This window comes from Dunckerocampus dactyliophorus, chromosome 14 (genome assembly GCF_027744805.1).
Source record: "Dunckerocampus dactyliophorus isolate RoL2022-P2 chromosome 14, RoL_Ddac_1.1, whole genome shotgun sequence".
Lineage (NCBI taxonomy): Eukaryota > Metazoa > Chordata > Actinopteri > Syngnathiformes > Syngnathidae > Dunckerocampus > Dunckerocampus dactyliophorus.
In genome coordinates, this window is record NC_072832.1 from 21,363 (window position 1) to 32,676 (window position 11,314).

Here is an 11,314-nt window from a genome sequence, read left to right on the forward strand (position 1 = left end):
GGGGAAGTGTGTCTAAGCTTTTAACTGTTGCAGTGTATAACTGTGTTCTTGAAAAAACTTATTTAAATCTAATAAAAAAAAATGTTAAAGGTGGAACAAAATCCAAAGAAACATTTTTTTAAGGATAAAATTATAGAATACAACATTTGGAGTTAGGTGTTTAGTTCATATTGTGAAATAAACGGCTTTATTTACTGATGGATGGATTTTTTTGTGTGCATTTGTTTCTCCAAGTAAAGAATTGGTTATGGAAGCATGGTGGCATTAGTACAAAATTACGTATAGCAACCCTTCGTTTATGGCGGGTCATTGGTTCCAAACTCGATCGTGATAAGTGAATTTCCGCAAAGTAGAATTCCTTATTTATAAATGGAATATTTTCATAGAGCATAGAAAAACCTGTTTACCACCTTGAGCCCTGTAGACATGAAATAACACCCCTAGTCACCTTTACACTCTTATTACCCAATATAGTAGACATAAGACTTAAATTAGACTCACGTTGGCATTGGGAGAGTGACCAAGTAGGCCACGGGTGTCAAACTCGTGCCATGGAGGGCCGAGACACTGCAGGTTTTCTTTCCAGCCAGTCACTAAAGCAGGTGATTTTAATTAAAAAACACCTTCAGTTTGAGGGAAGGAGCTCATCAATTAAATCACCTGCTGAAGAAACTGGTTGGAGAGAAAACCTGCAGCGTCTCGGCCCTCCAGGGCACGAGTTTGACACATGTGAAGTAGGCCTACTTTCTATGGTGGCTATTGTCTCATCAATGTGACATTACTGACACCTGGTGATCAGTGTACATATCTTTAAATGCATCTTCTGAATGCCTTATGTTAGAATTTTACTTGGCTTAGCCATTTTTATGCTTGAAATGCTTTATTTAGGCCAAAATACTTAATGGTTGTTTAAACATGCACATTTTTAACTAATAACAGGCCAGGGGTGTCCAAACTTTTTCCACCGAAGGCCATATACTTAAAAAAATAAAAGAATGCAAGGGCCACTTTGATATTTTGTAAACCAACACCTAAGAACTTCTCTTCTTTGTAAATTTTCTTTTCATAATATTATGACCTTCTTCACATACTTATTTTGTTTCTCATATTACTTTTTAAAAAATTACATTTGTAATTTAATATTTCAACTTACTAAAACGACATGAAATTAAAGCGCAAAGTGGCGATGTGCCTTGTACCTTATATTCAAGCTCTAACGTGGGTAAAAAAAAAATTATAAAAACCAAAGAAACATGAGCGTAGTAGTCTACAAAATTAGTATTTACTATAAATTGTGCATTTGTTTTTTGTCAAAGCAAAAAGGTTACAATTTCAGTCAATAGCCATTTCATGGTTTTTATTTTGCAGGGGTGGCAAACCTTTGTCTTGTCAGTCACCATTTTTGTCCTTTGAGGGTCATACTAAATTGACGCAAAGATACAAAGTCAATTTTGAGGTTTTGTTTTTCCCCAATTGCAGGGCAGGCTAGATAAAATGCCCCAGCGGGCCACAGATGCCCGCAGGTTGCCCACCCCTGCTTTACAGTAACACCATCATATCAGTCAGTCACCGTTTGTTGTTCATGACTGAATTACTCATGGAAATATCCAGTAACAACACATCGTCCATAACGGTGGCCTACAGTGCACTCCAAATATCAAATAAAAACACAGAAAAATATATACATATTTTAGGAATAAAACCACCAATCACACCAAAATAATTCCCCCAAAAATACAAATGAATAATAAAAGGACCACTTCGCCACAGCGCACACCCGAGACTGCGATTTGAAGCGTTGATATCATAAATACGTGATAAAAATGGTACTTTGAGGGTCGTCAAGCTTACAGTATATGAATGTCCTTTCATGGGAGTGATATGCAGTCATAGAAAAGTTGTAATAAATAAACCCTCAAATCTAGAAAAAGTATGCACAGTACACAACATGATTTCTCTTGAGGGACTCTAAAGTGCAAACCATCAAAGAATAAAAATAAAAGCATTTGGCAGCACAGCAAATAGTCCCAACACACAAAAAAAACAAACAAACAAACATTGATGTCATATGTACAAGCAGTTGAGAATAATAATAAAAATAAATAAATAAATAAAGCACCACTAGAATTCATTTTAACACCCATGAAACCATGGAAATTCATGAGAATACAAAATAACATAAATGCTGAAATCACAATAATAATCATAATAAACGTATGAACCAAAATTAATTTGTGAAAATAATCTACAAACTCACTCGCTTACTTTAGTCCAATTCAGACCAAACCCAAAAAGAAAAGAAAAGAAAAAAAAACAAAAAAAAACGACAAGACGTAAACATGAGTTGCGCTCGTCAATGAAATCTGTATTTCCGAGCCGGCTTGAGGTTGACGTACGTCTTCTTCATGTCTTCCGTCTCGTTCTTCTTTACTACCTGGTAGCGTTCGCCCTTGGTGGTCACCACCTGGTTGCTGTGGTAACGGACAAGCTTTTTGGGAGCCTGCAGGGTCGGAGGGCAGAGTGAGGAGTGGAAGCTACGTTACCATGACAAGGACTTACGTCTTTGGGGGCGACGGGTCGATGTGTTTTGTTGTCCTCTTCTCGGTCAACCAGCATGTACCTGCAGAGACAGAGGCATGAATGTGAACAGCAGGTGGCGCCGTGGTGCAAAAAGCTTGCTATTGTATCTACATATAGTTTTATATTTAATACAAAGTTGTCGTTCAATAGCAAAACTATTCTCTTTTAATACCCAAGTGCTGTTTTTGGACTAATCGACTGTGTTCCTGCCGACTCTTCCTGTCCTTTCTGTACTGGCTGTGTGGTGGCGGCAGCACAGCCATCTGGCCAAAGCTGGAGAGCTTGAGAGGTGAATTCTGCCTAGCAACTAGTGGCAACAAAACCACGAGAAGGACATAAATGGTCTTTCACTTGTACACTGCATAGCCCTTTTCCACCTCCAAGGCACGGAGGATCGGAGGACGGAGGATCAAACCCGCAATGACTAATGAGTCCAGGGATCTATCTGAGGAAATACGTTAGAAGGCTATGTCTAAAAGCTACCACCATTCTTGCCCCCTTTGGTTATTATCCTTCTTACTCACTTCTCCAAGATGCTTTCTTTCAGTTTCTGGTCTGCCACTGAGGAGATATTCTTTCCTTGATTTACCTGAAGCCACAAAAGAGTCCAGTTATTTTTATAAACAAGCAGAGCGTAGTCGCGTTGACAAAGAAAACACAAGAATACGTTAAGTGGAGAGGGGCTGAGTTGGACATCTCCCTCGATGATAAGGCGAACAGCTTCCTCCATGTCTCCTTTTGCAATAGACAGGGCACTGCGGGCCTCGGACAAGCTACACTTGGGGAACATCTCCAGAAGGTGCTGCTCTTGAGATTCCCACTCTGACGCTGGGAGCTGCAAACACACACGAATCATTCTTATTCTTAAAGAGTTCTTTCCACCCAGCAAACCATTACCTTGGCTGTGGCGCCCTCTGTCTGTGTTTGTAGGCACTGCATGTCACTTCCAGGTGGACAACTTGGTAGGTGAGAGGTGAGTTTGAGTGAGCTGTCCTCTGACTTTGGCACACTGTTTTCTCCATCAGCTAGAACAAACACAAACATGCAAACAGTAGCCGTGCAAGTGACACAAAGTAGTAAGCCATTGCACAAACGGTACCTGAAGTCCTTGCTGTGGCGAGTGTGGACGCCAGGCTGAACATCATTTCACACACTTTGACACTACAACATGAAAACGCTCATTTGTCACTCGAAATAAAAAAAAGTACTATTACTATATGTATATGTTCTAATGTTTAACTCCTAATTTATTCAGGGCGGTGAGAAACCAACTGCACCGTATGTTTCTATTGCACTTTTGTTTCTATTCATTTCATTACACTTTCAACTTTGTGACTTTCTGTGCAAAGTGCTCTAGAAATAAACGTTACGATGAACAAGTGTCAACTTATTTTTACGCCGCCTGTATCATAAAGAAGGATTTCTGGGGGGGAACCATGGAGCACACAAAAAACCTTATCACCTGAAACGCCAGCACCTGTGGCATGAAATTATGGAACAAATAGAGTAAGGAACTCAAACAATGCACTAAAATGAGCCATTTTAAGAAACAGTCCAAGCAGTTGATGTTTGCAAAGTACAAGGGAGAAGACACCTGAACCACTATGTAAATACAATGCTATGTCTAACCACTCATCCTTGAGGAGTAGGATTAAATAAGTTTTCCTTCTTCCTACTCCTTTTTGGACATGTGGAACTGTGAATTGCACTATGTGACTTGTATGCATGTTCAAAATGAATTAAACCATTACCACTACAAGTAGCTTTGTTGATAGCAAAGTACCATTACTACAGTATTGTCAAGATGGCCGCCTCTACTGTTCAAGGTTTGAGATAGTTTGGCACAATGTATGGAATTTTGAAGAACATGCTTACATAATGTGGTACCAGTCCTCAGGGTTGGCTAGCTCGGGTCAAATGCTGATGTCCTTGAGTTGTTGGGCCCCTTTGTAGCACTTGATCATCATTTTTACTTACCTGTCAATTTCTGCAAACCCCGGTATGTATGCCTCCAACATCTCAGCAAAGACCTCCACGTCAAAGTTCTCCTCCACACTCTGCTGGGAGCCCAAATCTTCCAGAACTCCAGTGATGTAGGACAGGAGGACGTCATCCAGAGTGCTGCTTCCAAGCACACACGAGATGTTATCGTCTTGACTGTCACTGACAAGAGCACACGTTTGAAATGAAGCAATAAAACGTGGGGCTGCGCTTACCTGAGGTCTGCATCGGGAATGTAAGTCTGAATAAAATCGTGCAACGCACCGTGGATGATTTTGTGGAGGTCCATGGTGGTTTTTAACTACAAAGTGGAGAAAACACGGATGGCTTGTAACGAAAATGCATCTATAAAAAGGATGGAAGTGATCCGGCTGATCCCCTAATAGCCGGTTCCGTGGTATGTTCGGTTGTCATCAATGGAGACTAAATTTGGCACCCTTCCAAGACTTGTTAGATGACCATGTTACAAAATCCTTTCTTACGAAACACTTAAAATCTTGAAGAGCGTAAATATGGAGCTCGGGCTAGTCGGATAACTTTTTACAAGGTCAAAAAATTACATGGTAAAAAGTTACCCGAGTAGCCCGAGCTTCTAAACATTATTAGCATTAAACACTGAGAACGCAGCAACACGCATTTAATAAGTTTTAACCACGACATAAATGTGTGTGTGTGTGTGTGTGTGTGTGTGTGTGTGTGTGTGTGTGTGTGTGTGTGTGTGTCCGACAACATGTCTTCAATTAATATAATAAAGAGACAAGTCTCTTGTAGTGCATCGCTTGGTAAAATGTTAGCAAGCGAAAGACGCAGCCATGCTAGCATATATGGCTAACCTCTTGTGTTCTTATCCGTGCAGCAAAAGATCACCCAGACGGAGAGATTTTGCCAACTTGTGGTCATTACCGACCTCAACTACGATCTCACCTCACAAGGATAACACACAATGGTATTTTTAAAAAATGTTTTAACAAACTAACATTGTGGGGGCGTCGTCAGCTAGCTAACTACATAGCTAATACATCTTAAAGCCTACCAGAAACAACATCTGTTATTTAACATGGAAGCGAATGCTGCAAACTTACCGAGTCCAAAAGTGTGAGGACATGAATGAGTTCTTTTAAGTGTATTCCTGAGAAGATGTGTCGGTCGGTCGGGGCGTGCGTGCGTGCGTGCGTGCGTGCGCGCGCGTGCAATCTTATTAGCAATTCACAACATTGCTACGTCATTTCCTCACATTGTAAACGGCCCCTCTTGCACTTTAATGGAGTCGTCAAAGAATGCTACATATATTGTTTAAAATGTCACCCCTCAATTAGACTATTAAATATCCTACTGTCCTGCCGCTTTGCATCTTTTACAATTTAGGCATCATATATAAAGTGTCAGCCAAAATGATCTGACACATTTGTAGGTTAAATAAAAGGCAAATAAAGTAATGAAACAAAAAAGTGTTTTTATTTTCGAAAAGTACATATAATGCCATTTTTTCATATAATGCCATTTTGCTTTGTTTCTTTATAATGCCATTGTTTTTCATTTCTTTTTCAGTTGCTGCCATGAATTGGACTGGTGAGCATTGTGCTTTCATTGTGGAAACATTTATCAAAACAAACAAATCTGTAACTGCAACACAACGAGCGTTCCGTTTGCACTTCAATCTTGGTAGACATGATCCTGTACCAGCTGGAAACACGATCTTGTTATGGGTTACCAACTTCAGAGCTACTGGATCTGCATTGAGTGTGTGGACAATAATAGATCCCATTTGACTGATTTAATTTTTAAAACATAATGAAACAGAATGGCATTATAAGTACTTTTCGAAAATAAAAACACATTGTTGTTTCTTTACTTTATTTGCCTTTTATTTAACCTACAAATATGTCAGATCATTTTGCCTGACCCTGTATATATATGTAACCCGCCCTGTTTCGCACCACCCGCACCAGGACTCGAACACCAGTCCTTCGCAATGGGAGGCGAGAGCGCTGACCACATGGCCAAAAGCCTGGACTGTCGACCGTGTGTTCAGCGCAGCACTTAAGGCAGAGGGAGTGAGGTTTACCAACGTACACTTGCACAGCACAGCCTCACAGGCTGGCATCTGTTACACATATGTGTATATATATATATATATATATATATATATATATATATATATATATATATATATATATACATACATACACTAGGTCCCCAACTTACGAACACAATTGGTTCCAAAGGACCGTTCGCAAGTCGATTTGTTCGTAAGTCCAACAAAAGGTACTTTACCAATTATATAGGTACTACATGTACGTGTATACATATATACTGTACATATATGCGTATGTATGTAAATATGAGTTTGAATGTAGTAATATTAAACGAGGATAATTAATGAAAAAAAACAATAATAAAAATGATATAATAATATGTAACAATAAATGTTATTTACCTTTGAAGAGGAGTGGTCCAGCATACGTCGTTGGTGGTAGTTGTGGTGGAGGAGGAGGAGTTATTGTAAAAAGGAAAAATTGTCGTCGTTAGACTCTTCTAAAAGAGGTAGTGTTCTGTGGGTGGTGTAGATTTAAGCAGGCCTATTAACTCTTCATAAACTTTAATCACACGCTCTGTCCGGGTTGCATCGTACAGCTACAACTTAGCTTTTCTTCACTTCTCCTCCCCTTGGTCTTCCTCTACTTGTTGCTCCCATTCGCAGTGCCACAGTGCCCTCTACTGGTCAAGCATGTAGCAGTATAAATATGGATACAAGGCAAAATACATGAAAATATAGACCAGTCAGCTTGCGTTCGTATCTCCGAATGTTCTCAAGTCGGGGACCTAGTGTGTGTGTGGGGGGGTGTGTGTGTATGTATGTGTGTATGTGTGTATGTATGTATGTATATATATACAGTATATATATATATATATCCATCCATTTTCTATGTCAAACCTATCTTAGTGGCCACCTTTATAGAACGGCCACCTGCCTATAGCAGCCACTGAAAAATCCCCCGCAGCAAATTTACATGTTATAGACCCTGTGTATAGCAGTCACCTGTCCAACGCGGCCAGCGGCCACCCATTTTGTCTCCCTTGGTCAATATCTGACCGCATATAGCGGCCAAATTACACATACACATAAAAAACACGTCTTCTTTTTGTCAGGATTGTGTGGTGCGGTACTGCCATCTCTCTGTCTTCCCTTGCAGCACATCCCTGACACTCCTGATGAGCTGATCATTGGGGCGACCGTAAGTCTTTCTTCAGGATACCACCCACAGTCCAACGGCCAGACGGAGCGGGCTAATCAGGACCTGGAAGCAGCACTTAGATGCGTCTGTCACCGGCACCCCTCCTCCTGGTCGACCCACCTCCCCTGGATCGAATACGCCCACAACTCATTACCCTGCTCGGCGACAGGTATGTCTCCTTTCAAGACTGTGTTTGGTTACCAACCCCCGCTTTTCCCCTCCCAGGAAGCAGAAATCACTGTCCCGGCAGTTCACATACACCTACGACAGACACCGCATGCCCGCACCTAACTACCAGCCCGGGATGGAGGTATGGCTTTCCTCGAAAGATCTCCCACTTGCAGGGACCTCTCAGAAGCTGGCCCCAAGGTTCGTGGGTCCGTACAAGATTGAGGCTATAATCAACAGGTCAGCCGTCAAGCTGAAGCTCCCGCCAGCTCTTAAAGTCCACCCAGTCTTCCACGTCTCCTGCATCAAGCCTGTCGCTACCAGCCCACTGTGCCCTTCGGTCGAGGCTCCACCCCCGCCCCGCATCATTGACGGCCAGCCTGCGTACACGGTGAGAGCCCTATTAGATTCGAGAAAGAGAGGGAGGGGGGTGCAGTATATGGTCAACTGGAAAGGATATGGACCAGAAGAGCGCTCCTGGGTCGCCTGCTCCCGTATCCTGGATCCCTCACTCATTTCCGACTTCCACTCCGTCCACCCCAATAAACCTGGTATGCCGCCAGCGGGCGTCTTATAAAAGGGGGGATACTGTCAGGATTGTGTGCTGCGGTGCTGCCATCTCTGTCTTCCCTTGCAGCACATCCCTGACACTCCTGATGAGCTGATCATCCTCACCTGTGCCTTATTAGGGAGTGCTATTTAAGCGGTGTGCAATGCTAGGTTCAGTGCCAGATTGTCCCTTTGCTACACCCTGTTAAACTCCTTCCAGCTTGTTCTCGTGCATTGTGTTTTTGGCTTTCTGACCCACGCTCATCTCACCTGTAAGTACCTACCTACCTGCTTGACGTTCTCAGCAGTAGTTGTATTTTCGGTACTTCTGCTAGTTTTTGTTAGCAGCTCTTTTCGTTACATGCCTGTATTTTTCCCTGCTCAGCTTTCCGTGCTAGCAGTGTTTTTTGTTCCTATTTCCCGCGACTAGGTCCGGAGGTATTTTTGTTGTACTTTGTCTTTCTTGTGTTGTTTTTGTACCTTTTTTGTATTAAAGACTTTTTCTGTTTCACGTATTTGACTCTGCATTTTGGATTCCTGTATCACGGTTTTTGCCGTTCATGACACTTTTGAGCTTGCTATTTCCTGGTCAAACATGTAACTTTAAGAGCATTTGCACCAAAACATTACCGCAAAGTAGGCTGGGAACAGGACGTGCTCCCAGCGACGCTACAATAAAAAAACATACGCTAGCATGCATGCGGCAGCGGGAGCAAAACTGAGTTCGGTTGTACTTAATTGAAGTATTTTAGAATGTACTTACGTTATTTTTGATCAATCCTCATCCACAAATCCATCAAAGTCAACTTTATTTATTGAACGCAGCCACCAGACAGTAGCTCAGAACACACACATCTCTCAGCATCGTCTCTCCTTCCTGCTTGCCCACAAGGCAAAGGTTAACAAGCCCCACTACATAGCTGTCCAGGCAATGCCTGTAACAAGTGATACCGTTTATTTCCTGGTGTGAGACAATATGGACTGGTCAATACTGTAATACCGCTTGTTGTGGGGAAGGAGAGACTCACGTCGCCGATGCACTTTAATCGCTTTATTAACAGCGGAGAACACTGCAGGACTTTACATCCACGCCAACATAAACACACTTCCCAACTCTCTCGAAACACCGTCACTTCCCGTCACTTCCTGATGAACTAAAGCTGTAATGACACTCTGCCGTATAAAAAGTAAAATATTAAAAACAAGCGTAATGTTACGTGCAGTCAGGCAGAGATCCCAATATGCAGAGCCAGACACAATCCAGGTAAAAATAATATCTTTAATCTTGTTGAACAGGAACCAAGTACAAACAAATAGCAAAAACTTCTGAGTCCAAACTGAGGTAGAACGGTGCAACTAAGGTAGTAAAACAAAAAGGCACCGTGGAAAAAGGAAACAACTCACTGATGAGCAGACGGCGTCACAGGAGGCAAGGAGCACGTGGAACAGACCTTGAAAGGACACAGCAATCTTAAGGCAAAGAGCACAGGAGCAAACAAACTGGTGTATCACAGGCAGCATGCAAACCAGTAGTACAATCCCACGTCCTCCTCCTGCAGCCATGTGGCTTAAGAGCCCTTGATGACCAAGTGGCTACAGGTGTGCCTCGTGGCGCCGCCCACTCAAGGAGTGAAGGGATCTACAGAGAAGCACACAGGTCAAAAGGTGACAACACCAAAATGAAACAAACCTAACACGTAAGACATTACTAGCACACCTTTATTCTGTGGGTCGTGGATATATTCTATCAGTTATTATTTAGCCTCTAGCTTCCTTTTAGTAAGTAAAAACCTTGGCTATGATTGCACTACATTGTCATGTAGACCTAAAAAGTACACTTGGAAGAACAAGAGGTGAATAAATGTATTGCAACTGATGTGAAGCTGATGAGGCATAGGATTAAATAAGCTTTGCTTCTTCCTACTCCTTTTTGGACATGCAAAATTGTGAATTGTACTATGTGATGTGCTACTGTTTGACTCATGCATGTTCAGGATGAATTAAAACCATGAACCATGATAATAACAAGCCTAGTAGTGCTGTACAACTGTTATCCGCAGTCCGCAGTGCCCTCTACTGGTCAACATTATTATTATTTTTCCCTATTTTTTTTTCCTTTACTGGTCAACATTCAAACTTATCCCCCAGCACACCATCCGTAGTCTCATTAGGAGCATGCCCCGACGTTGTCAGGCATGCGTACAAGCACGTGGGGGCCACACAAACTACTGAGAATCATTTTGAGTTGCTACAATGACATTTTAGCAAAATGGACCAGCGTGCTGCATCATTTTTTCACTTTCATTTTTAGGGTGTCTTTGATTTCCCCCCTCTATAGGGTTATCGTTTTCATTTCTATCAAATTATGTAGCATCATTTAGTTACTAATACATCACCCACTTATTATCAGGAAAGATATTCAAGATCATTTTTCCCCCAGTTTAGATCTGATGTGTTTTCGATGTGTTCCTCAAATTTTTTTGAGCAGTGTATACATATATATAAACACACACGATGGTGTGACAGTGTTTGCCCCCTTCTTGATTTCTTTCTTTTTTTCCCCACAACAAACACATTTAATTATTAGTCAGTCAATGACAACAAAACTGAACACATAATGTAGTTTGATGAAACTGGAAAAGGTCATAAAGCCATTTCTAAAGCTTTGGGACTCCAGCCACAATCATCAAGATGTTTTCTGGCAAAATTGAGATGAGCCTTAATGTTCTTTTTCTTCAGCAGTGGTTTTGGTCTTGGAACTCTGCCATGCAGGCCATTTT

General features: G+C 41.7%; 1 protein-coding gene across 2 annotated transcripts; it reads right to left on the minus strand.

The window, feature by feature from the left end:
* Positions 1-1,263: 1,263 nt before the first annotated feature.
* cuedc2 (CUE domain containing 2) lies at positions 1,264-5,808 on the minus strand. Of its 2 annotated transcripts, XM_054799695.1 has the most exons (9): positions 5,664-5,808; positions 4,797-4,882; positions 4,558-4,701; positions 3,680-3,741; positions 3,478-3,605; positions 3,248-3,415; positions 3,105-3,169; positions 2,560-2,620; positions 1,264-2,500 (listed from the first exon to the last, which is right to left on the minus strand). In XM_054799695.1, exons 2-9 carry the CDS (start codon positions 4,868-4,870, stop codon positions 2,354-2,356), a joined length of 849 nt encoding a protein of 282 aa, XP_054655670.1. In that variant the 5' UTR covers positions 4,871-4,882; positions 5,664-5,808; the 3' UTR covers positions 1,264-2,353. The 2 variants fall into 2 exon arrangements, with proteins under 2 accessions (XP_054655670.1, XP_054655672.1); XM_054799697.1 differs by lacking the exon at positions 4,797-4,882 and having other exon boundaries at positions 4,558-4,743; positions 5,664-5,754.
* Between the last annotated feature and the right edge of the window lie 5,506 nt (positions 5,809-11,314).

Bases quoted from the DNA above. Each gene is read 5' to 3' on its own strand.
- cuedc2 (XM_054799695.1), bottom strand. From the start codon at position 4,870: ATGGACCTCCACAAAATCATCCACGGTGCGTTGCACGATTTTATTCAG. The intron at 3,606-3,679 runs GTACCGTTTGTG...TGTTTGTTCTAG, and splicing joins CGCCACAGCAAGGACTTCAG to CTGATGGAGAAAACAGTGTG. The intron at 3,416-3,477 runs GTAATGGTTTGC...GTGTGTTTGCAG, and splicing joins CAGAGGGCGCCACAGCCAAG to CTCCCAGCGTCAGAGTGGGA.